We start from the raw sequence: 26,471 nt of genomic DNA, 5'->3' as shown, positions 1-26,471 counted from the left end.
TGAAAACCAAAATGACTAAATTGAAAGAAAGGGCAGGAAAATGTAAAAACAAAATAAAATCAAGACAGCAAATACACAGGAATTTTGCAATAACATTTGCAAAAACACTTCATATAACTTAATATGAACTATATATGGAATTTGACCAGAAAGTTTGTGGATTTCCTCTGGGAACTCTGGTTTCCTCCCACAGTCCAAAGACATGCAAGTGAGGTGAATTGGAGACACTAAATTGTCCATGACTGTGCTCGATATAACCTTGTGAACTGATGAATCTTGTGTAATGAGTAACTACTGTTCCTGTCATGAATATAACCAAAGAGTGTAAAACATGACGTTAAAATCCTAATAAACAAACAAACAAACATTTAAATGTGAGATGACTGTTTGCATTAACAGACTAGACAGTCCCCCACCAAAAGGCACCACAGTGACTCTGTAGGAAACCCAACAAAATAAAATGTAAATGTACAACATGTACAAAGTAGTTTACAAAACACACATTGTTGATTTAAAGATACACATGATGCACCTCATGGTTAATCGTTTAAAGGCAGATTTTATTTATTAAATTTAAGCTTTAATGCTGTAATCATCTGTTCTGTGCACGGTAGGTGACAATACTATACCTTAATTCTTCAAAACCTTTGTACACAAATAAACAGACATTTACATCTAAACAGAGTCTTATATGACATTTAAATATCTGGTTGTGGATGTCTACGTTTCTACATTTCTGTGTGCGTTCATCTATTTTTAAAAGACAAAATGAAATAAGCCTTTCTGATCTTGGTTGATTATTTGAAACTGTTTGTAGTTAGAGCTGCTGTTTGCAAGTGATGGGATGGAAGTGCTTTGGTCTGTCAAACTATGTGTTGTAAAGTAGCCCTAAACTTAGAATAGAATAAGATAGAATTAAATTATTATATTATGTCTAAGCAATAAAAATGACTGGACAATGCAGAAAGAACAAGTACATTACATGCGCTGCTTTAATAAGAAAAGGGTAAATAATAGTCAGTTTTTCAGTAACTCAGTAATATAGCTAGTCCAGAATACTAACACCATCACTGGTATTGTATTAATTAGCATGTGATTTGAGATGAATCCGAATATATTTCAAGCACTTTTTTAAAAGACCATCTGAAAGAATGTAAATCTATTGTGAGAGGATTACCTTTACCTCCCAGTTCTCTGGACCATAGAAATAAACAGACATTTACATCTGAACAATCCTATTAGACATTTTAGTATCTAGTTTTGGCTGTCTATGTTTCTATGCATGCGTCCTTCTATTTTTAGGCCAATTTTAAAAAGGCCAACAATTAAGTAAGCTGTACATTTGGAGCAGCAGCAATGCTTATGTTTTCATGTCAAATATACAAATAAGGAATCACAATTTTGCAAATCTGTATATGCATGTTTTTATTTCTGATTTTTCAATATGAATAATTACACTTTTCATCTTAAAATGATGAAATGGCTTAAAGTTCCATCACCACACAATGATTAGAGGAAGAATATGTACTCCTGCACAAACAGACACATATTGAAAAGCAAAGACAACAAAGAAAATACATTAAGGCCAAGTTTAATTTGAACAAATTATTTAAATAAATTACCAAAAAATGAATGATCAGAACTGATGGAGATGAATTTCTAATCAGTTTCTTGTTGCAGCTTAGCTGGTAGTTCATCTAGACTCTGTAGTATATGATGCGGAGGAACATCTGGATGACGTTGCTGTCCTTGTCGATCCAGCAAATAACCGCGAATACCTAATGATCGGGAGGTAAGGTAGTCATTTACGTAGTGATCCCCAACGTGGACTACATGTTTTGCTGGCACCCCACACTTTTTCAAAGCTAGAGTGAAAATTTCTGGGTCAGGCTTGGCTACACCAACCCCTTCTGAGGTCAGTAGAAATGAGAAGTGGGTAAGGAGGGCACATCCTCGAATAACTCCTTCTAGGCGGCTGTCAAAGTTGGACACCACACCTTGCTTCATACCCATAGCTGTGCAGGACTTCAAGGTGGAATTTGAGTCTGGAAACACCTAAAGACAAAATGAAATAAGCCTTTGTGATCTTGGTTGAGAATTTGGAACTTCTTGTAGTTAGAGCTGCTGTTTGTAAGTGATGGGATGTAGCCCTAAACTTAGAATAGAATAAAATAGAATTCAATGATTATATTATATCTGTTTAAGCAATAAAAATACCTGGATAATGCAGAAAGAACAAGTACATTACATGCACTGCTTTAATAAGAAAAGAGTAAATAATACAGTCAGTTTTTAAGTAAGGGCGGCACGGTGGCAGCCTCACAGCAAGAAGGTCCTGGGTTCGATCCTCTGGCGGGGCAGTACAGGTCCTTTCTGTGCGGAGTTTGCATGTTCTCCCTATGTCCGTGTGGGTTTCCTCCGGGAGCTACGGTTTCCTCCCACAGTCCAGAAACATGCAGTCAAGTTGATTGGAGACACTGCATTGCCTTATAGGTGAATGGGTGTGTGTGTGTCTGCCCTGCGATGGACTGGCGCCCCATCCAGGGTGTTACTGTGTGCCTTGAGCCCACTGAAAAGCTGGGATAGGCTCCAGCACCCCCCCTCCCCACGACCCTAATTGGATAAGCAGTTAAGACAGTGATTAAGTGAGTTTTAAGTAACTCTTATTTAGTTACTGTATGTAGCCAGTCCAGAATATTAACACCATCACTGGTATTGTATTAAACAGCGTGTGATTTGGGATGAATCCGAATATATTTCAAGCACTTTTTTAAGCCGTCTAAAAAAATGTAAATCTATTGTGAGATGATTACCCTTACCTCCCAGTTCTCTGGACCACAGAAATTCTGGTACAGGTTACTGGCAAGTGTGTCAAGCAGCACATGGTCCTGCACCCCACACTGGAAAAATGTGTTCTTCACCACTTCTGTCCACCATAGTTGACCATTCATGCCTTGAGCACTGCCATAATTAGGGTAGAGGCGTGAGTGCTGGCGGTATGCATGCCTGAATGCCATCTCCACCTGCATGGATGGTAATCTGAGTCCAACATGCTCAGCCGCACTGCAGTACTGCTCTCCCACAGAGCGCCGCACCTTCAGCAGAGTATCCTTTACATCCCATAAAACCCATCGTACTGACCCACGCATGGTCCTGTAAACAAGAATGTAGCAAAAAATTTTGCTGGTTTCTTTATACATTCATTTACCAAGTAATTGAGCATACATAGCTTGAGGTTTACGGTGACTGACTAGTCTGGTCCAGTGCACACTTTTGGAGCTACCCTTGATTTCACTGAGGAAAGTACGCCAACAGGCCACTACTGCTGTTTAGATACTATCTAAATAATAAACTATTCTAAAACCAAAAGAAATACTTACATAAGTCACATGGTTGTGTACCAAGTGTGGAAATTTGATATTAAAAACAAAAAAATACTTAAGTTAACAATAACATTTTAAAAGCTACTTCTTTAATATGCAGTTTAATCATTTTCACCTGCTTCATGTTGTTTAATCAGTTTTTTTGTAATGTAAGATGTGGTAACTGGCACCAAGGCTTCTGATTGTAGGCCACCATTTAAATAATGTTCTACATGTGTCGGCGGGTAATGCTTTTATTTTTCATTTAATTGTAGTCATGACTGAGCGGCATGGTGCTTCGGTGGGTAGCACTGTTGCCTCACAGCAAGAAGGTCCTGGGTTTTTTCTGTGTGGAGTTTGTATGTTCTCTCCCAGCACATGTGGGTTTCCTCCTGGTGGTCCAGTTTCCTCCCACAGTTCAAAGACATGCAGTCAGTTTAATGGATATTTGAGTGTGTGTGTGTGTGTGTTTGCCCTGTGATGGACTGGCAACCTGTCCAGGGTGTTTTCTACCTTTCGCTCAGTACCCAACATGACCCTGATAAAGGTGGGTACAATTTGGATAAAGCAGCAGTAAAAAAAAAGACATTGAATGAATGGAGTCATGACTTAAAACCCAGGTAAGTTTCTCTCTCAGCGGTTTGAGACCACTGGCCGGAACACAGTTATACTTTACTAAACTGAGCAAGCGGGATGAAATGTTGAAAACTGTACAGAACACTATAACATGTAACGTTACTGTAAAGGGGGTAAGGGTAGCTTAGCAGTTAAGTTACTGGACTAGTGATCAGAAAGTTGCCGGTTTAAGCCCCACCACCACCAAGTTGCCACTGTTGTGTCCCTGAGCAAGACTATTAACCCTCAATTGCTCAAGTTGTAAGTCACTTTGGATAAAAGTTTCTGCTAAATGCCAAATTTATATATACACCAATCAGCCATAACATTAAAACCACCTCCATGTTTCTACACTCACTGTCCATTTTATCAGCTCCACTTATCATACAGAAGCACTTTGTAGTTCTACAATTACTGACTGTAGTCCATCTGTTTCTCTGCATGCTTTGTTAGCCCCCTTTCATGCTGTTCTTCAATGGTCAGGACCCCCCCAGAGCAGGTATTATTTAGGTGGTGGATCATTCTCAGCACTGCAGTGACAATGACATGGTGGTGGTGTGTTAGTGTGTGTTGTGCTAATATGAGTGGATAATACACAGCAACACTGCTGAAGTTTTTAAATACCGTGTCCACTCACTGTCCACTCTATTAGACACTCCTACCTAATTGGTCCACTTTGTAGATGTAAAGTCAGAGACGATCGCTCATCTATTGCTGCTGTTTGAGTTGGTCATCTTCTAGACCTTCATCAGTGGTCACATGACGCTGCCCACGGGGCGCTGTTGGCTGGATGTTTTTGGTTCGTGGACTATTCTCAGTCCAGCAGTGACAGTGAGGTGTTTAAAAACTCCAGTGCTGCTGTGTCTTATCCACTCATACCAGCACAACAGACACTAACACACCACCATCATGTCAGTGTCACTGCAGTGCTGAGAATGATTCACCACCGAAATAATACCTACTCTGTAGTGGTCCTGGGAGAGTCCTGATCATTGAAGATCAGCATGAAAGGGGGCTAACAAAGCATGCAGAGAAACAGATGGACTACAGTCAGTAATTGTAGAACTACAAAGTGCTTCTATATGGTAAGTGGAGCTGATAAAATGAACAGTAAGAGTAGAAACAAAGAGGTGGTTTTAATGTTATGGCTAATCAGTATATAAACATAATATCAGCATAAACAGACTCCACATATTAGTGTTTTACATAAGGAGCAAAGTCCCATGACTGGTTCTGTTTACTCAGCTATTCAGACAACAAGTACCTTTAGTTTACCTAAAATTCTGCAGTCAGGCCAAACTGAGAAGCTTCTGGAAGACGATAGACAAAATTAATGCGTTTTTGTGAGCAATTTCAAAATGACTGACCAACAACTCACACTGACTCGGTCTGGAAACCACTGAGTCCGGTCTTCTTCTGTTTCTGTGTTCTGCTTCTGAACATGCACACTGCCACCTAGTGTGTCATTGGACAGTGAGGAGCAACTTCCAACTGTGGTCTGTTTCAATATATATAGGAACCTCGATGTAATGCACCTTTATTTAACGAATTTCGGATTTAACGGACAAAATGTGGAAAACCGAATGTCCGGTCCGATTGATTAAAATTCGCCCGAGAGACGTACTAAGACCAGTAATTCAGCAACTATCCGCTAGTCGGCGCACGACTCTTTGTTTACATGAGTGATGGGCTTTGTTTTGTTTGGAGGTTTGCTTTTTTCTCGCCCTTTCTCAGTGTTTTCTGCTTATTTTTTGCAGGTTTTAGTGCTTAGTTATGGCTTCGAAAGACAAAGTAAGTGGTAAGAGAAAGAGGGTGCATCTAGGTATTGCTGAAAAGCTAGAACTTATTAAGAAAGTGGAAAGTGGTGTTTCTGTGGCTAGTGTGTGTGAGGAATATGGTGTGAGGAAACAGACAGTGAGTGATATACGTAAATCTAAAGAGAAATTAAAGGAGTATTCTGTGAAATTTAGTGTAGAGAAAAATAAAGATAAGAAAGGAGTGGTACACACCCGTAAGCACATGAAAGCTCCACAGAGTAAGGAGTTAGAGGAGGCCGTGTATAAGTGGTACGTCCAACAGCGGTCTGTGAATGTGACTGTGCGGGGGGTCGAGATCAAGGTGGTCGCTGATGAACTCGCCCGTCATATGGGTATAGAGTTCAAGGCGAGTGATGGCTGGTTGTGGCGTTTTCGGAACCGTCACGGCCTATGCAACACACTTCAGCATGCTCAAGCTGGTAGTGCTGATGCCAGTGCTAATGCCAGTGCTGTGGAACTATTCCGGCTTAAGCTGAATGAGCTCATTAAGACAGAAGACATGCACTTAAGTCAGGTTTATAATGCAGACGAAACTGGACTGTTTTGGCGTTCCCTTCCACGAAACACACAGGCGTTCAGGAATGAAGATTCTATCCCAGTAAAGAAGATTATTCAGGACAAATTCTCAGCGCTGCTGGGCGTTAATGCTACAGGCACACACCGTCTTAAACCTGTGGTCGTAGGCAAGTCTGCTAATCCTCGTTGCTTAAAAGACTGCACGCAGGAGTTGCCAGTTACCTACTACAACAGCAAGAATTCGTGGTTCACCGGTGCTATTTTTGAAGATTGGTTCTTCAATCATTTCATACCAGAAGTGCGCAGTTTTCAAGAACATGTTCTTCACCTGCATCCTGAGGACGTAAAGGCAATTCTGCTGTTAGACAACGCACCGGCACATCCGCACGCAAACAAGCTAGTGAGCGCAGACGGGAAGATTCGTGCCGTATTTCTTCCTCCCAATACTAAATCGCTTATCCAACCAATGGACCAAGGACTGATGATCTCCTGCAAGAGATACTATCAACGCAAGTATCTGGACGAAGTTCTTGTTGTTCTAGAAGATGAAGAAGACTTAGAGGAGGACAGACGAGTCCAGCGAACTCTCAACAACATCAATAACTACAATTTGAAATCAGCGATATACAATTTTGCATCATCTTGGAGGGATGTGAAGATAACGACACTTTCCAACGTTTGGAAAAAACTCTTGCTGGACAAGGATTTCGAGTGTGATTTTCTTGGATTCGAGCCTCAAGACTTTCACCAAGTGTTACTGTGTGCTGGAGAGAAAGATGTGACATTTGAAGATGTGGAGAACTGGTTGGAGGACAATGATGCAGATCCTGGGTACCAGATGTTGTCGACGGAGGAAATAGCTGATGCGGTTCTGACGGACAAGGATGCAGTGGGAGACAGCAGCACTGATGAAGAGGAGGAAGTGGTGTTAGGACCGAAAATGTCAGCTGTGAGAGAAAGTCTTGACATACTCATCAGTTACGTTGATTGCACAGACAACCGTGAAATCCAGGGATATTATGGACACTTACACAAACTTAGAGAACTTGTTATTCGGGACCAGTATCAGCGAGGGAAACAGCTAAAGCTGGATCCTGTACAATATATGGCCAGTAATATTTGGACACCTGACCATGAGCTTGTTGAACATCCCATTTCAATAACAAATTGTATTAAAATAGAGTCACCTCTATGATCTTTTCTGCTACAGCTATAAGAACAAAACTTTTAAGGATTTCTGTGGGAAGAGCATTTGTATGGCTCTGCAATCATGTTGGTCAAAAAAAAGTCTTAACTGATGTCTTCCAGTTCATTCCAAAGCTGTTCAGTATGGCTGAGATCTGGGCTTTGTGTAGAAACATGAGATTAAAACCCCCAAGATTTTCTTGTTTAATTATGTTGGAACAGGAAATGGACTTCCCTAAACTGTTGCTACAAATTTGGAAGTATGTTATTTTTTCTATATATAACCTATTAATCATATGTATAAATTTTATGGTACAGTCGACCCTTGAGTTACGAACGGTTTACCATACGAACATTTCGGGTTACGAACGATCTGTTTCAACTTAACGTACGACCAAATTTTGGATTACGAACTGAAACTCACACGCGAATGAAACATGCGACGTCACGAACAAGTGGACTCCAACAAGTGGACTCTCTCTCTATATATATTTATATTTGAACAGTGAGCGAACATTCGGATAGCGGACAGTGTTTTTTCCAGTGTTTTCTTTTATATAGTATTTTGTAAAATTCACCCAAATGGACCCAAAGAAGTTGCAGAGTAGTGGTGAGAAATTAAAAAAATCTATTACTATTGAAAAAAGAAGGAAATTACAGTCAACGTTGGATAAATTTGTCGTAAAAAAAATGAAACCTAGTGAGCCTGAAGCAGGTCCCAGTGGTTTTCACACTCAGCCACGGAGAGAAACAACTCCAGACATGACTCCTGATGTTCTTTTGGAAGGGGAATCCCCTTAAATTCTTCCCTCCCTGCAAGCCAAAGATGTCAACTTAAATTGTGAGTACAGTATGAAAGTTATTGTTGTTTCTGGTAGATACATTTTATAAAAAAAGAAGGAAATGTATTATGGTATATGGTACAGCACACGTACTGTACATGTGATGTGTGTTTTTTATGCACAGTACTACTGTGTATTGTTGTTTATTATTGTTTATTACAGTATTATCTATTCTATAATTTAAGATTTAAGGATAAATATACTTGTATTTATAACAAAAAAGACCATTTAAGACATTTAAGACAAGGTTAGGTAAGGGGGTGGTTGGAGAGGTCTGGCACGGATGAATTATATCTACATTATTTCTTACGGGAAAAATAGGTTTAACTTAAGAACATTTTGACTTAAGAACAGCCCTTTGGAACCAATTAAGTTCGTAATTCAAGGGTCGACTGTATATTACTACCTAATACCATTAAATGCTAAGCCAGTTAGCTGTTAACCCGCCCTAAATATGTACTTACTAAATGTTACCCTTTTTTTCTTAGCTCATATTAGGTACAAGCCCAATTGCCTAAGATTCTGGTAACATGAAAGATGGCTCACAATCACAGATTTGCCGTGTTTAAAATAGATTATTTATTTAGTGAAACTTTTTTAGTACCTTGGGTTCTCACAATTTAATATAACAAGATACACCGATCAGGCATAACATTAAAACCACCTCCTTGTTTCTACACTCACTGTCCATTTTATCAGCTCCACTTACCATATAGAAGCACTTTGTAGTTCTACAATTACTGACTGTAGTCCATCTGTTTCTCTGCATGCTTTGTTAGCCCCCTTTCACCCTGTTCTTCAATGGTCAGGACCCCCACAGGACCACTACAGAGTAGGTATTATTTAGGTGGTGGATCATTCTCGGCACTGCAGTGACACTGACATGGTGGTGGTGTGTTAGTGTGTGTTGTGCTGGTATGAGTGGATCAGACACAGCAATGCTGATGGAGTTTTAAACACCTCACTGTTACTGCTGGACTGAGAATAGTCCACCAACCAAAAATATCCAGCCAACAGCGCCCCATGGGTAGCGTCCTGTGACCACTGATGAAGGTCTACAAGATGACCGACTCAAACGGCAGCAATAGATGAGCGGTCGTCTCTGACTTTACATCTACAAGGTGGACCAACTAGGTAGGAGTGTCTAATAGAGTGGACAGTGAGTGGACACAGTATTTAAAAACTCCAGCAGCGCTGCTGTGTCTGATCCACTCATACCAGCACAACACACACTAACACACACACCACCACCATGCCATTGTCACTGCAGTGCTGAGAATGATCCACCACCCAAATAATACCTGCTCTGTGGTGGTCCTGGACGAGTCCTGACCATTAAAGAACATCTGTTTCTCTGCATGCTTTGTTAGCCCCCTTTCATGCTGTTCTTCAATGGTCAGGACCCCCACAGGACCACTACAGAGCAGGTATTATTTGGTTGGTGAGAATAATCCACCACCAAAATAATACCTACTCTGTGGTGTTCCTGGGCGAGTCCTGACCATTGAGAAACAGGGTGAAAGCAAGTTTTAAAAAGTATGTAGAGAAATAGATGGACTACAGTCAGTAATTGTAGAACTACAAAGTGCTTCTATATGGTAAGTGGAGCTGATAAAATGGACAGTGAGTGTAGGAACAAGGAGGTGGTTTTAATGTTATGGCTGATCAGTGTACAGAGAATATAAATACATATATTGAAAATGAATTAATCAACATTTATCTTGTAGAACAAAGAAAGAATTCTTAAGAAATATCACAACAGCTAATTCTCAGCAGAGATTTTTGAGGAAACATTGAGAGATCCAGTTTTCTCTGGTGGAACCGCCTTTATATGATCAATGCCAGGCCTGGTCTCAGCTTGTGCCTCTGCGTTGGACTCTGACTGCTTGACTGCTTGTCTGTTAAGGTCTTTCTTTCGGATTTTTCGGGTGGTTCGGTGAAACTTAGCAACAGCTGATGATATATCTTCAGCAGTCCAGTGTTGGTGGGTCAGAGCATCATCTATTTTAAAAGGTCCGTCACGTGTCCGCCGCACTTTGGTGCAGACAGCAGTGGTGCGCAATTCCAAACCCACCTCATGAACCAGTTTTCTTACAAATCGCTGAGTCTCATTTACACACTGCACCTCTGAGGAGTTATAAAAACAAAGAACCTGTGGTCAGGGTACATGCTTTAAAACAGTTGCACATAATTATATAAGTTATTAAGCAAATTATTAGAGTGTCTGTGAATGTAGTCATGGTCATTTGTCTAATAGTACTGTCACGCTGACTTTTTTTTGATGACTTAGATGACAGTGGATATAAAAAGTCTAGGACTTTTTTTTACATTGTTTCATATAATGTAAGAAAAATGCTGGTCCATTTCATTGTGAAATTTATTTACAAATATTATTTTTATATATACTTATTATTTTATGTATAGTATTTTTTTTTGCATTTAAAACTGCTAAAATCTCATAATGACCAGTACAAAATTGTAAATGCATACTTTATAGAGTTAACTGCAAAAGGTTGGGCATGCCTAGATTTTATAGTGTAATGTTTTTACCCAGAGTAAAGTGAGGTGGTTTGAAGCGAAGAATTCTCAAGCCAGTTAAAATGGGAGGACTTTTATCCAGTGGACGCAACAGCCCCTTTACTGCTAGCTCATAAGCCTCTTGAGTTTGCAGGTCCACCTGAGAGTACCTGTACAGAGAACAACACAGATGTTTTAGATAAAGTGTCCATAAATAAAGGGCATCTTCCAAACTTGCATTATAATGAATAATAATGAATCTCTGTAGTACCGCAACAATATACTGATTGTAGTGGCTTACGTTATTAAAGCTTTCTGATTGGCTCCCTGAATCATGGCCAACACTTTTTCTAGCTTATCATGTGTAACATGTTCTGAAAGACATGACAGAAAAAGCATGTAGATGTAAACTACTAACTCCTCAGTAATAGTTTTAAAACTGTGTTTAATTTTAGTGAAGGATACAATGAGGCTTACCGTATGTGCTTCGCTCTATTACTCGTCCAGAGTGAGTAAAATCATCTGTGGCTGTGCCAAACTCCCCATCCAGTGTGTAGTCCTGAAAAAAGCAACACAAAACACCAATAATTAAAAATTGGGTCTTTTCTGTGGAGTACCCTGACTTTCATGTGTAGACCACATTAATATTTAAAAAGAATTAAACAATAACCTATATATAAAAGCTTTAATAGATAGTAAAAGAATACAGGGCAGCACAGTGGCTTGGTAGCACTGTTGCCACACAGCAAGTAGTGTGTGTGGAGTTTGCATGTTCTCCCAGTGTCTGTGTGGGTTTCCTCCCACAGTCCAAAAACATGCAGTCAGGTTAACTGGAGCTACTAAAACACCCTAGGGGTGTGTGTGTCTGTGTTTGCCCTGTGATGGACAGGCAACTTGTCCTGGGTGTTTCCTACCCTTTGCCCAGTAAATCTTACCCACCGTGACCACTAATAGGATAATCAGTGGTAAGTCAATGAATAAATGAATGAAAAAAATACAGTGTACAGTGAGGCATGAGACACATTATAACGAAAATGTACTGGCTTACCCTGGTTACATGTAAACGTTGCAGACTCTCAAGGGCAGTGTTTCCATTTCCCAGACCCAGAACTAACAAGAACAGATCAAATCAAGTTATTTCACACTTTAGAAATAAATCAAACTTGGGGGGCCCTATGAAGCTCATAATACAGAGAACACCTGCTGAAATAGCAGAATGGAGCTATACAAACTTATTTAAAAAGATATTGGCTGTTAAAATTTGAGAAATTATACTACATTTCATTCAGATGATCATATGATAACTAAGCACAAGAACATTTCATGGGACCCTATACACATGTACACTTTTTACCCTGTGTTTTAAAGGTGTTTTTCAATAGGGTGCTTACCTAATACTCCAGAAGAAAACGCATCCAGGCGATGGCCGACCCCTACACGGATCTTATGACACTTTGGTCCTGTGACTGGACAAGAAGAAGAATGAGGTTAATACACAATGTACAATATTATAAACACTGAGTTTTTTAACTGCACAAATAACATATGAGTGATTGGAACTGACCCAGAGGATGTTGTGCCAGGGCAGGAACTCTGGATGGAGAGATTGTGAGCTCGCTGGTGCCACTGCTTTCTCCACTTGGTAAAAGCTTAAACTGAACCATAGATTGTGAAGCAGTAGGAGTAGATAAATTAATGGCTTGGCATTAGCAAAGGTAGATGAGAAAAACAAAAAAAGAAAGAGATTACTACAGGCAAAATCAAAGTCATTATCGATAGCAAAAGATCTCTGCCGTGTCTACAAAGATATAAAGATTATGAACAGGAACTCAATGCTGCATTATGAGACAAAATAGCAGAACAAGACAGTAGTTATAATCTAAATATGTTGAGATAAATGTAAAAGACTTAGCTAGTGGTTTTGGAATATTAAGCTTTAATTTAGTGCTTAAAATATCTTTAAAATGATGTGACCACTTGTTAGTACTGCATGTTTTTCTAACTCTGATGGCTGGCTAAAGGATCTGCTACTATTCTGGCTTTCTCATATGAGCAGTTCTTAGATGCACATCTATGGAATTATAATCACAACCTTTTATAAGAATACAATTAGTGACAGTATATTATTTTGTACTATGTAATGTATGTATGTATGTATGTAATGCATCCCCTCTATCTCATCCATCAACAAAAAGGGGTCTCCTTAGTTCCAGGTACTAGGTAGGTTCTGGACATTCTTAGCTCAGTCGACACTTATCCAACTGTCAGTGGTCAGAGATTTCTGGTTGTTTGACTATTCTCAATCTCAGTCCAAGAGCTCATTGGATGTGAGACATTCCAATATTAAGGTCAGCTGTGGTTCAACTTTCAGCCATTTATTCATTAATTTATTCATTGTCTGTTTTACACCATTCAAGGTCACTGTGGGTCCAATTCTCTGGCCGAAAGGCAGGAAACAGTTCATCACAGGACAAACACACACTCACACAAACTTATATTAAGAGCAATTTTGGATCTCAAGTAAACCTGACTGCATGTCTTTGGGCTGTAGAAGGAAACCAGAGCACCTGGAGGTAACATGCAAACTCCACACAGAAAGGACCCAGACCACTCCACCTGGAAATAGAACCCAGGACTTGCTGTAAGGCGAGAGTGCTACCAACTGAGCCACTGTGGTAGGCCATTTACACAGATGAGAAAAGATTAGATAAATAGAAAATAAAAATAGTTGGAGAACGTATGTGAAAAAATGAAATGTTTGTCAAGGATTTACAAAAGAAATGCATACATCTCACATCCGATCATATTCTTCACATAAAATGTAACGTGCAGTTTTAAGATTCATGTGACAAATATATGACCCATAACATGTCAAGTGTCTTGAGGGTGGTACGGTGGCTTGGTGGTAGCAGTGTCGCCTCACAGCAAGAAGGTCCTGGGTTCGATCCCCAGGTGGGGCGATCTGGGTCTTTTCTGTGTGGAGTTTGCATGTTCTCCCCGTGTCTGTGTGGGTTTTCTCTGGGCGCTCTGGTTTCCTCCAACAGTCCAAAGACGTGCAAGTGAGGTAAATTGGAGATACAAAATTGTCCATGACTGTGTTTGACATTAAATTTGTGAACTGATGAATCTTGTGTGACGAGTAACTACCGCTTCTGTCATGAATGTAACCAAAGTGTGTAAAAGATGATGTTAAAATCCTAATAAATGAATAAATAAAGTGTCTTGAAGACACGGTGGTCTCGTTTTGTTGATGTATAAGAGTACATGGGTTCTGACATAACCCAACATGCAAAACCGCACATTCAACTTTCAAATTGCATCTGTATAGTAGGTGGGTCATTCTATAATTTGGGGTACATTTCACATCACCAAAAAGTACAAAAACAATGTTCTTTCTCAACAGAACAATCAGTGGTTCAAGTTAATATATTCCTTTAGTGTAACATATCCACTAGTTGCAAAGCTTAAACATAATTATTTTTTATTTTATTTAAAAGGGCAAGTAGATGTAGACTACTAGGTAACTTAGTTGACAGGTAACATAGTTGACAATTTCCCTATTTTGACCCATAACTTCAGTGGTAGACCTTGCCTGGCTGACCACGTCATTTCTTGAACAGAATAATGTCTAATTTGAACATACGTTTGAATTTAAATTATAAAAAAAATTGTAACCATAACAATGTATGTAACATAGTTGACGGTCAATTAATATACTCATTGACAATGTTCTATTATAGATAAAATATTTTAAAAAATAAGAGGACATTCACCACAATTTGTTCAATATACCCACCACAGAGATAAATTATATCATGTAATGCTGGTCACATAGTTTTAGAACAAACCATTTTTGAGTTGCTGAGTGGAGTTCTGTTAGTAACATAGTTGACAGAACTTTTGCGGACAATAATAAATAAATATATTTAAATTATTTAAAAGAGAAACTCAATTTAAAAAAATATTATTTTTCTTTAGTATTTAAATTATTGAAATAAAAAAAAAAATAGATGTTGTTGCCCTTAATGATTTTATTCATTATTTTGAAACCAAGGCACCCTCAACTTAAAAAACGGACACAGCAAAAACTGTTCATTTAGGAACATCATGACAAATTTCAAGCTAAATGAAGCATAGGTTTTGTGATATTACAACATGTTTTCCATTAATAGGTAAAATATGACATTTTTAAAGAAAATAGTTAGAATAAATATAATTATTATCATTGGACATGGAATGTACCCCAAATTATAGAATGACTAAAATTGAGTGCAGGTAGATAATTAAATAAACAGATATCACATGTGTACACTTTCTACCTTTAAGCAAATTTGTCTCTATCGTTTCTCGGACAAGTTTCCAGTGAACTCCTTGAGGTTTGTACACAGCGAACAGACCGTCTAATTTACTGAATAGCCGTCCTGCGGAGGTAGCCATTGCAGCGGCTATATCTAAAGGACGTTATCCACTCTTAATAACAAAATTAAATACTAATATTACATGTCTAACAGAAAATAAACACACGCAGGTTTCACTTTCTAGCTACTCCGTCAACAGTGGTGTGTTGCTACTTCTACGTTAAGCTGCATTTCTGTTATGTGCTCATTACAGCCCCACAGAGGATGGAGGCTTAGTGAGTTACAGTATTTTCCTCTGCACGGTACCTTATGGCGGGGGGGTTTCAACCTTTTCGGACATCAGGGGCGTAACTACCGGAGGGGCAGGGGGGCAGGTGCACTGGGGCCCATGGCGGGTGGGGGCCCTCCACAACATGAACTAAACCCCCCACCACACTGCCCCCATTGGCTGCACTTGCCAGGTCGTTATTATTATATTACAATATTTTTGTTAAATACATTTTAATAATATTAATTAATTAATTCTGATCAGCTATCAGCATACAGAATTTATACTGTATATATATATATATATATCTTACAGAAATCGCCACTGATATATATATATCAGTGGCGATTTCTGTAAGACTGCAAGGGAAGCTCAGCTTCCCCTAAAATGTCAAAAATTAAATGGTCAAATATGTACAGTTGTGTTAACATTTCATTGACTACAAATGCGTTAGAACACGTTCATCTCGAAGACGAGTTCGTTCAGAATCAGCTACTTATCACAAATCGACTGACTCGATTTTGTTAACTCCCGGAGCGTCAATGCATTTGCCCGCAGAAGCTGAGCGTCTATTGACTTCAATGGGACTGCATGGAAGGGTTTTTTTCATTGCTTCGAAACTCGCCGGTCATTGGATAAATGCCACGATTTTGTCCCGCCCCCAAACGCTGAGGTGAATGGAGCTGTGGGCGGGTCTGGACGCTGAGCTTCTGCAAGATGATTGGAGGATCAGTCGAAAGGCTGAATCCCATTTTGATTGACAGCTATTTTGATCTCTACACCATCACTTAATCACTGGGAGCTTTAGTCCCATCGCGGATTTTGCGAGTGAAGTCGAAAGACAAACTGCAACCCATTTCAGGCCATTTTCTTAAAAAGGAAGGAGGGCAGAATTTATGCATAAATAAATTGACAAATTTTATGATGTAAGCTCATGTTTCAAATTTCATGTGCCGACCTTGAACTTGAACAAAAAGATGCAACCCTACCTTATTCAATGTGACAACTGAGCCTGTATCTGCGAGCACATCATGGAAATTCATAGTTTAATATCAGTTACAGCTAGTCATAAATCATAAGCAGTACTTTCTTTTGATGTATATGAGCCAAGTAGAGACAAAACTGCTAAGTTCGCCAGTTCAGAATACTCTGCTTTGACTGACAAAACTATTGATCGGCATCAGTGCTATCGGAATGGATGGCCTTGCTAGTGGAGTCCTCGGCTGAATTAACACAGTCACTGTTTTTGTCACCCATTTATCTTCACTGTTAGCCCTATTTTTAAGTTTTGCTAGCCAACAGTCTTTTTTTTCAGACTGAGCTGGATAACATTAGACATGCATTTGTGTGTGGTCAGCAAGACTAATCAAATATGCCTCCTGTGGGTGAAAAGTAATTGCTTTAGTTTTAGAAGTAAACAAATCTTGTAATGTCACTTCCTGGACAGGTACTCGCCAGTTACTTAGCTACAGTATACAGTGTATCACAAAAGTGAGTACACCCCTCACATTTCTGCAGATATTTAAGTATATCTTTTCATGGGACAACACTGACAAAATGACACTTTGACACAATGAAAAGTAGTCTGTGTGCAGCTTATATAACAGTGTAAATTTATTCTTCCCTCAAAATAACTCAATATACAACCATTAATGTCTAAACCACCGGCAACAAAAGTGAGTACACCCCTAAGAGACTACACCCCTAAATGTCCAAATTGAGCACTGCTTGTCATTTTCCCTCCAAAATGTCATGTGACTCATTAGTGTTACTAGGTCTCAGGTGTGCATAGGGAGCAGGTGTGTTCAATTTAGTAGTACAGCTCTCACACTCTCTCATACTGGTCACTGAAAGTTCCAACATGGCACCTCATGGCAAAGAACTCTCTGAGGATCTTAAAAGACGAATTGTTGCGCTACATGAAGATGGCCAAGGCTACAAGAAGATTGCCAACACCCTGAAACTGAGCTGCAGCACAGTGGCCAAGATCATCCAGCGTTTTAAAAGAGCAGGGTCCACTCAGAACAGACCTCGCGTTGGTCGTCCAAAGAAGCTGAGTGCACGTGCTCAGCGTCACATCCAACTGCTGTCTTTGAAAGATAGGCGCAGGAGTGCTGTCAGCATTGCTGCAGAGATTGAAAAGGTGGGGGGTCAGCCTGTCAGTGCTCAGACCATACGCCGCACGCTACATCAAATTGGTCTGCATGGCTGTCACCCCAGAAGGAAGCCTCTTCTGAAGTCTCTACACAAGAAAGCCCGCAAACAGTTTGCTGAAGACATGTCAACAAAGGACATGGATTACTGGAACCATGTCCTATGGTCTGATGAGACCAAGATTAATTTGTTTGGTTCAGATGGTCTCAAGCATGTGTGGCGGCAATCAGGTGAGGAGTACAAAGATAAGTGTGTCATGCCTACAGTCAAGCATGGTGGTGGGAATGCCATGGTCTGGGGCTGCATGAGTGCAGCAGGTGTTGGGGAGTTACATTTCATTGAGGGACACATGAACTCCAATATGTACTGTGAAATACTGAAGCAGAGCATGATCCTCTCCCTCCGGAAACTGGGTCGCAGGGCAGTGTTCCAGCATGATAATGACCCCAAACACACCTCTAAGACGACCACTGCTTTATTGAAGAGGCTGAGGGTAAAGGTGATGGACTGGCCAAGCATGTCTCCAGACCTAAACCTAATAGAACATCTTTGGGGCATCCTCAAGCGGAAGGTGGAGGAGCGCAAAGTCTCGAATATCCGCCAGCTCCGTGATGTCGTCATGGAGGAGTGGAAAAGCATTCCAGTGGCAACCTGTGAAGCTCTGGTAAACTCCATGCCCAGGAGAGTTAAGGCAGTTCTGGGAAATAATGGTGGCCACACAAAATATTGACACTTCAGGAACTTTCACTAAGGGGTGTACTCACTTTTGGTGCCGGTGGTTTAGACATTAATGGCTGTATATTGAGTTATTTTGAGGGAAGAATAAATTTACACTGTTATATAAGCTGCACACAGACTACTTTTCATTGTGTCAAAGTGTCATTTTGTCAGTGTTGTCCCATGAAAAGATATACTTAAATATCTGCAGAAATGTGAGGGGTGTACTCACTTTTGTGATACACTGTACATCACTTGGCAATAGATATAATCACTAAATGTGGAATCACAGATTTAAAAAAAAGTACCTTACCATAGATGTCTATGAAGCATTAATGGGGCAAAAGCGGGCCGAATGGGTGGAGCATGAAACAGTGCAGTTAATGGGTCAAACGCAATCATCACAGTATATCCACTCTGGCGGTGCGAGCGGCATATTTAGAATCCAAACACAATAACTTTGGAACAGGGCTAAATAATGAACAAAAATTTGGAACAGGGCTAAATAAAATTAAAGACCGCAACAACTCGAAATGGGCAAACAAAAATTGTCATGTTGCTGCCCCTGCTTTTGTTTACAGTTATTGTCTCATATTTGCTCTCTGCATCTGGCAGAGAATGGGGTCACTGCCTAAACTTCAGCATGCTGCATACCCATTCTCAGGTACCCTTGTGCAATTGAAAAACACATTAACATTGGTAGGTAGACATTAGTTATGCCATGAATAGTTTTGGATTTGGATCATTATTGTACTGTAGGATATCAGTGGCATGAGTAATGGCATCTGCAATCAGTTGGCACCCGGGCCAGGGTTTATTCCCAGTTAGCAGCCATTTGACCAACCATGAGCTTGACCAGGATAACTTAAAATGTGATAGGTTAAAGATACAATTCACAATTCAAAAAAAAATTCTGTCATGAATATAACCAAGGTGTGTAGAACATGATGTTAAATCCTAATAAATGAAAACCTCCACAAGTAAGCTTAATGTCGCCAAGCTATTATAGGCTCGCGTGCAAAAAATAATATCTGCTGCTATTTTTTTTATCAGTGTGATCAGCAACAAGGTTGGTTGAGCTATGTAAAAACCGCAGCCTCTAAAGACCTAGTAATGTACAGCACACACATTTTTTACATCAATAATTCAGCTGTAAGGTTTGTTCTTTTTAAAATGGTGCTATTTGAGAGTCCATTGTTACTAAGTATAGTGAATGCATAAATTAATCATATGCACACAGGGCAGTTATTAAATTCTATATGTTTTAATAAATACAACTTCATATACTGTTTGTCATGGAAGATGATTGTTTTCCGTGCATATTACACCCTCACCTTTAAGTTGAAAAAAGGTTCTATTTTTACTCCTGGAAAAAAGTATCCTCTCTTCACTATGGAAACTTGGGCGACACGGTGGCTAAGTGGGTAGCACTGTTGCCTCACAGCAAAAAGGTCCTTGGTTTGATCCCCAGGTGGGGCGGTCCTGGTCCTTTCTGTGTGGAGTTTGCATGCTCTCCCCGTGTCCATGTGGGTTTCCTCTGGGAGCTCCGGTTTCCTCCCACAGTCCAAAGACATGCAAGTGAGGTGAATTGAAAACTAAATTGTCCAAGACTGTGTTTGATATAACCTTGTGAAGTGATGAATCTTGTGTAATGAGTAACTACCGTTCCTGTCATGAATGTAACCAAAGTGTAAAACATGACGTTAAAATCCTAAAAAATAAAAAAACAAACACTATGGAAACTTAGATTGTTTAAGTCAAAGACCTCAAGTATGCTATATAAAGAGGAGGAGAATGAAGTGATAGCTTAGATCCATTAAAATAGCTCTATGATCAGCTCTCTCACTATAAATGTGATGTCACTTCCTATTTTTCCACAATAAACCAGACATCCAACTGGGAATAATGACTTATTTGTGCTGATTGTGTCCTCAGAGATGACCTTTACAAGAACTGGATGCTCCTAAGATCACCTGCTCCACTAAACGTCTTTATTTTGTTGTTTGTTGTAGGCAGGATTAGTCAGAATACTGAAAAACGTATTAATGGATTATTACTGACCAGTGTATTCAGTTAAAAAAGGAAATGTATATATTTTTAATATGTCCCATATGACTTTTTTGTTCATGGTATTTAAATAAGCAGTTGTGAAACAGAAATGTATACAATGATGTAGTTATGGCACCCAGGTGGCTTGCCTCAGTTTTCCTCATGTTCTTGTTCTTGTAGGTTCCCCCTGGTTAGTCTGGTTTCTTTACTTCTCCCACAAAAAAACTCTTGCACTAGTTCACTTGATTTGATTTTTTAAAATCTTTTGGTTGTGTCCCATCTCCACCCTGGAGACTGATAGCCTCTAGTTTGGAAATTTCCATCATCTGATACCTCAGTGTCTTATGGTGAAAAGAGAATTAATTAGTAGACTCATCTATTAGGGTGGCTCCCTTATTACTGATGTGTTCTCACGTTTTTTGTTCCACAATAAACCAGAGATCCACATGAGAATCAGGATTGTGCTGATTGAGTCCTGAGAGGTGACTTTTTACTTCTGTTCAATGATTTCTAACAGACTAAAAAGTGGTGGAGGATGACCAGGGGTAGATGGAAGTGATGTCCACTGTGGAAACACAACATCTACAACATCTGCTCTCAGAATCTGCTTTCTCCTTTACTGGTGCGTACCCAGGTGGCATGGTGGCTCAGTGTGTAGCACTGCTGTGTGTGTGTGTGTGTAGTTGTGAGAGTGTGTGAGTGACCCGACCCTGAGTAGGATAAAGCTATGGTAAAACATTGATAGAATATAAGGGCTATGGAACCTGGTACGGCCCAACAGAAAAGCTGCTGTGGCTTTAATTGAAGATCATTTTAAAAATTCTTGATGAGGTAAATGTCTTAATACCCAGTGAATTGAACCCTTCAGTGTATGGGGCTGTGTAGTTGTCCTGCACAGGGCCCTGAACTCAATCCCTACAAAACACAATTGTGATAGGTTGGAATGTGGATTGTGAGCCAGGCCTTTTTGTCCAACATCAGTGCCTAACCTAACAAACAGTTTTTAGACTAAATGATCACAAATTTTCACAGACACACTTTACAATCTAGTGGACAGCCTCTTCATTAGAGTGATTTAGTGTTAAAGCTGCAAGCTTCAAGGGGGGAGGCTTCAAATGAATGGCCATTGTTTTTGAATGGGATGTCCAAAAAACTCACAGTGAGGTGTCTTCAAACGTTTTCAGACTCTTGTGATAGTTTGCACACTCTTTTGTCCTGTGGATTGAATTTTAAATTGCAATTTTTACCCATTAGTCTACAGAATCTATTTGTTGATTTTTTGTTTAATGCAATCGAAATAAGAATCTGTAATGTATTCTTTTTTTTTTTTAACTTTTATTTAAATGAAAAAGTACATAGAGTGGGGCCAAAAAGTATTTAGTCAGCCACTGATTGTGCAGGTTCTCCTACTTAGAAAGATGAGAGAGGTCTGTAATTTTCATCATAGGTACACTTCAACTATGAGAGACAAAATGAGAAAAAAAATCCAGGAAATCACATTGTAGGATTTTTAAAGAATTTTTTTGTAAATTATGGTGGAAAATAAGTATTTGGTCAATAACAAAAGTTCAACTCAATACTTTGTAACATAACCTTTGTTGGCAATGACAGAGGTCAAACGTTTCCTGTAAGTCTTCACCAGGTTTGCACACACTGTAGCTGGTATTTTGGCCCATTCCTCCATGCAGATCTCCTCTAGAGCAGTGATGTTTTGGGGCTGTCACTGGGAAACACGGACTCCACAAATTTTCTATGGGGTTGAGGTCTGGAGACTGGCTAGGCCACTCCAGGACCTTGAAATGCTTTTTACGGAGCCACTCCTTCGTTGCCCAAGCGGTGTGTTTGGGATCATTGTCATGCTGGAAGACCCAGCCACGTTCCATCTTCAATGCTCTCACTGATGGAACGAGGTTTTGGCTTAAAATCTCACGATACATGGCCCCGTTCATTCTTCCCTTAACACGGATCAGTCGTCCTGTCCCCTTTGCAGAAAAACAGCCCCAAAGCATGATGTTTCCACCCCCATGCTTCACAGTAGGTATGGTGTTCTTGGGTTTTTCTTCTTCCTCCAAACACGACGAGTTGAGTTTTTACCAAAAAGTTCCATTTTGGTTTCATCTGACCACATGATATTCTCCCAATCCTCTTCTGGATCATCCATATGCTCTCTGGCAAACTGGACCTGGACATGTACTGGCTTAAGCAGGGGGACACGCCTGGCACTGCAGGATTTGAGTCCCTCTCGGCGTAGTGTGTTACTGATGGTAGCCTTTGAACTTTGGTCCCAGCTCTCTGCAGGTCATTCATCAGGTCCCTCCGTGTAGTTCTGGGATTTTTGCTCACCGTTCTCATGATCATTTTTGACCCCACGGGATGAGATCTTGACCCCAAGGGAGATTATCAATGGTCTTGTATGTCTTCCATTTTCTTACAATTGCTCCCACAGTTGATTTATTCACACCAACCTGCTTGCCTATTGAAGATTCACTCTTCCCAGCCTGGTTCAGGTCTACAATTTTCTTCCTGGTGTCCTTCGACAGCTCTTTGGTCTTGGCCATGGTTGAGTTTGGAGTCTGACTGTTTGAGGCTGTGGACAGGTGTCTTTTATACAGATAACGAGGTCAAACAGGTGCCATTAATACAGGTAACGAGTGGAGGACAGAAGAGCTTCTTAAAGAAGAAGTTACAGGTCTGTGAGAGCCAGAAATCTTGCTTGTTTGTTATTGACCAAATACTTATTTTCCACCATAATTTGCAAAAAAATTCTTTAAAAATCCTACAATGTGATTTCCTGGATTTTTTTTTCTCATTTTGTCTCTCATAGTTGAAGTGTACCTATGATGAAAATTACAGACCTCTCTCATCTTTCTAAGTAGGAGAACTTGCACAATCAGTGGCTGACTAAATACGTTTTGGCCCCACTGTAGTACATAGTTGACATATTGACATAATGTATTAATATTTTAATAATAAGCATAATGAAGGGCATAGAGATGCCTTTATTTGTCATATATACACATGCATGTGTACAGTACAAAGACATTCTTTTTTCTGGGGTAGCAGAGAAGGTTAAGGGCCTTGCTCAAGAGCCGGGATTCGAACTTACAACCTTTTAATGGGTAACCCACAGCTCCACCCACTAGGCTACAACTGTTCCTAAAGCTCTTTCTTTGCCACCTCAGAGATCAGAGGAGAGCGCAAAAGCAGTCCCCCATTATCAGAAATTATGCACTTGAGATTCCCACATTTGGGGAATTCTCAGGGGGCAAGCACAGCCAGAGCCGTGCCCTTGAATGAACCACCTTCTTGGGCATGGTCTCGCCTTTGCCAGGTAATGTCTGTTATGTAATTCAAGGCTTTAGATGTTTACTCAGAGCTTATTTTTGTATTTATTTAATTATAAGAAGTCGTCATACTTTTGGCCACAGTGTACATTGACATGTCATATGGCAACTTCTGACAACACTCGCTTGACAACTCGTGTGTTTTGGATTAAGTACATGCCCTGATATGCCACTGAAAAACGTTGTTTAAACACTAACATTGTTTCTTGTACCAGCTGTTCAACGGTTCAGTAAAAGTTCATGTAATTTATCTGCATAAATGTTGTCTAATAAAGGTTCAGGTTTTTCAAATTTCCTAGCAGTCTTTTTGGTCAGACATGATAAAAACATGGAATCAGGACTTAAAGAGCAAGTAAAGTTGTTTTTTATCAAATAAAAAAAAGGTGCATTAACCTGATACTGTTTTCTGAATGACAGCCCAACCACAGTTAGCCTTTCTAAAGCTTAAGATGAGCAGATTTTGTTGGGACTGGTTCATATTAGTACAAAATTATTGTATTGATTTTTGTTTCTCTGTACTGTTAGGGCGGCACGGTGGCTAAGTGAGTAGCACTGTCGCCTCACAGCAAAAAGATCCTGGGTTTGATCCCCAGGTGGGGCGGTCCAGGTCCTTTATGTGTGGAGTTTGCATGCTCTCCCTGTGTCTGAGTGGGTTTCTTCTGGGTGCTCCAGTTTTCTCCCACAGTCCAAAGACATGCAAGTGAGGTAAATTGGAGATACAAAATTGTCCATGACTGTGTTCGATATAACTTTGTGAACTGATGAACCTTGTGTAATAAGTAACTACCGTTCCTGTCATGAATGTAACCAAAATGTACAACATGACGTTAAAATCCTAATAAATAAATAAATAAATAACTGTACTGTTAAGTTTTTTCTTGAAAGTGATTTTGACTCTGATGTACACTGTCTTGAGGTTCCCCTTTAAAAGATCAAACACCTTTTGCATGGTTTGTGACTGATTGTTAAATAAAAGCAGACAATAGTTAAGGTTACTGGCCACGATAAGGCCGACTTTCTCTGTGTGAATGCAATGGATTTTAAAGTATATAGCTTGTGGAAGTGTATAAAAGTGCCCAGGCTAGGTTGGCGTTTTCCTAAAACAATGCCAACACTTTTTAAAGCTAACTGAGGGCAGTGTTAGCTCAGTGGTTAACATACTGGACTAGCAATCCACTTGTTCCACTTGCCAATGCTGTGCCCCTAAACAAGACTCTTATCCCTAAATTGCTTGCATTGTATTTATTCACAATCGTAACTGCTTTGGATAATAGCTTCTGCTAATGCTGTGAATGTAAAGGTAAACATGAGACAGGGTTAAAAGTTGTTTTAATAGATGCAATAACCTGATACTGGTTTATGTGGTAGTGTAATGGTACAATTCTAAAATTTGTTAAATAATGCCATGTATTATCATTAAAAATGTATTATATTTTAGAAGCAATGAATAGATACTGTAGGTAACTTTAGATAATCCACAAATATTTTCCATGACTATATTAGTCTAGGTGTTAGTGTGTGTTCTAAGAACCATAATTGCAGGATGCAGAACACCATTTATATGGGGTGTTAATGTCTGTTCTTACAAGAAATTTAATCCAATGTATTATACATTTTGTACATTCCCTTTTTTCAACGTTAACTCATAATTAAGCGTGACCGAAAGAGATTACAGTTTTTTGTTTGAGAGCTATACAAGTAGAAGAAAAGCTTTTCTGGAATGTAATTAGAATGCAAAGAGGAGATTAAAAAAGACAAATGTGTTCCATAAAAAAGGCGTTTGGCGAACATGTAACAGACAAACATGTCTGGTGAAAATACAAGTGGGAATGTTTTCTGATTAGCTAATCCCTTTTTCCACATAATATTTACCCAGTTAGAAATTTTCTCCCTTTCTAAATTTATCACAAACCTTCAGGACATGTATTTTCTCAAACCAGTTAACTATTGTAGGTTTTGGACATATCAGGACGTTCATTAGAATAACTAAATGTTTATACAAACAGTAAATTACTGTTCGTATGGCAGTGCACAGATGGAGGCAAGGATATAGAACAACATCTAAATGTTACCTATATACAGTCCTGAAATGGAAGACGCTTGTCACTACCTTGAACCTTCTTAGAGTTGGCTTTCTGGCCAAATTAGGCATCTGAGCAGGAATGGAGGTAGGAACAAACCCAACGGTCACTGTAAAAGAGCTCCAAAAATTCTGTGCCAAGATGGAAGAAGCTGTAAAGGCCTTTTGGCAACATGAGGGAAAAGAACCTCTGGTCTAATTAGACGGAAATAAAACCTTTTGGGTAAAACATGACTATGTTAAGTGAAGAACAGGCACTACACATTTCATGGCTAAAACGTCCCTATAGCAAAACACGGTGGTGGCAGCATCATGCTATGGGGGTGCTTCTCAGTGGCAGGGATAGAGAGACTAGTAAGAATTGAGAGTTGCATGAATGCAGCCAAATAAAGGTACCTCCAAAGTGCATGTAAATTCAGACTGGGGTGACAGTTCATTTTTTAACAAAACTATGACTTGTTTTGTGGAGCGGCTTCAGGCAGTTCTCTTTCAGTGGCAACACCCAGACTTAAAACCAGCTTGAACATCTTTAGAGAGACCTGAAGATGCCAGTTCACAGACACATGCCATTTTTTGAGGATCTACCATGAGTAATGGAATAAACTGCCCAAATCCTGGTGTATAAAGCTGGTAAAGACCTATCCAAG

General features: G+C 39.6%; 3 protein-coding genes and 1 pseudogene across 5 annotated transcripts; 1 reads left to right on the top strand and 3 right to left on the bottom strand.

Annotated features, from left to right (window-relative positions):
* Positions 1-1,427: 1,427 nt before the first annotated feature.
* On the bottom strand, positions 1,428-5,428 carry hdhd3 (haloacid dehalogenase-like hydrolase domain containing 3). 3 transcript variants are annotated; one of them, XM_062996993.1, is made up of 3 exons: positions 5,356-5,428; positions 2,820-3,153; positions 1,428-2,055 (listed from the first exon to the last, which is right to left on the bottom strand). In XM_062996993.1, exons 1-3 carry the CDS (start codon positions 5,418-5,420, stop codon positions 1,660-1,662), a joined length of 795 nt encoding a protein of 264 aa, XP_062853063.1. In that variant the 5' UTR covers positions 5,421-5,428; the 3' UTR covers positions 1,428-1,659. The 3 variants fall into 3 exon arrangements, with proteins under 3 accessions (XP_062853063.1, XP_062853064.1, XP_062853065.1); XM_062996994.1 differs by having other exon boundaries at positions 5,253-5,376; XM_062996995.1 differs by having other exon boundaries at positions 5,345-5,370.
* A 322-nt stretch (positions 5,429-5,750) lies between these two features.
* Positions 5,751-7,526, top strand: LOC134317319 (tigger transposable element-derived protein 7-like). Its single transcript, XM_062998131.1, has 2 exons — positions 5,751-7,406; positions 7,521-7,526. Exons 1-2 carry the CDS (start codon positions 5,751-5,753, stop codon positions 7,524-7,526), a joined length of 1,662 nt encoding a protein of 553 aa, XP_062854201.1.
* A 2,462-nt stretch (positions 7,527-9,988) lies between these two features.
* Positions 9,989-15,398, bottom strand: trub2 (TruB pseudouridine (psi) synthase family member 2). The gene is made up of 8 exons (XM_062996992.1): positions 15,174-15,398; positions 12,419-12,553; positions 12,246-12,320; positions 11,903-11,964; positions 11,332-11,413; positions 11,156-11,228; positions 10,888-11,024; positions 9,989-10,464 (listed from the first exon to the last, which is right to left on the bottom strand). Exons 1-8 carry the CDS (start codon positions 15,289-15,291, stop codon positions 10,100-10,102), a joined length of 1,047 nt encoding a protein of 348 aa, XP_062853062.1. The 5' UTR covers positions 15,292-15,398; the 3' UTR covers positions 9,989-10,099.
* An 8,188-nt stretch (positions 15,399-23,586) lies between these two features.
* On the bottom strand, positions 23,587-23,740 carry LOC134317398 (U1 spliceosomal RNA; annotated as a pseudogene).
* Between the last annotated feature and the right edge of the window lie 2,731 nt (positions 23,741-26,471).

The sequence above is a fragment of the Trichomycterus rosablanca genome, chromosome 6 (assembly GCF_030014385.1).
Source record: "Trichomycterus rosablanca isolate fTriRos1 chromosome 6, fTriRos1.hap1, whole genome shotgun sequence".
Lineage (NCBI taxonomy): Eukaryota > Metazoa > Chordata > Actinopteri > Siluriformes > Trichomycteridae > Trichomycterus > Trichomycterus rosablanca.
The sequence above is the reverse complement of the archived record's forward strand: the minus strand, read 5'-3'. Positions and strand labels throughout refer to the sequence as shown.

Coding starts and splice junctions, on each gene's coding strand:
- hdhd3 (XM_062996993.1), bottom strand. CDS start 5,420: ATGTTCAGAAGCAGAACACAGAAACAGAAGAAGACCGGACTCAGTGGT. Junction 3,154..5,355: donor GGTTTCCAGACCGAGTCAGT/GTGAGTTGTTGG, acceptor TCTTGTTTACAG/GACCATGCGTGGGTCAGTAC. Junction 2,056..2,819: donor GTGGTCCAGAGAACTGGGAG/GTAAGGGTAATC, acceptor TTTTGTCTTTAG/GTGTTTCCAGACTCAAATTC.
- trub2 (XM_062996992.1), bottom strand. CDS start 15,291: ATGGCTACCTCCGCAGGACGGCTATTCAGTAAATTAGACGGTCTGTTC. Junction 11,414..11,902: donor AACGTTTACATGTAACCAGG/GTAAGCCAGTAC, acceptor TGCTTTTTTCAG/GACTACACACTGGATGGGGA. Junction 11,229..11,331: donor AATAGAGCGAAGCACATACG/GTAAGCCTCATT, acceptor CATGTCTTTCAG/AACATGTTACACATGATAAG.
- LOC134317319 (XM_062998131.1), top strand. CDS start 5,751: ATGGCTTCGAAAGACAAAGTAAGTGGTAAGAGAAAGAGGGTGCATCTA.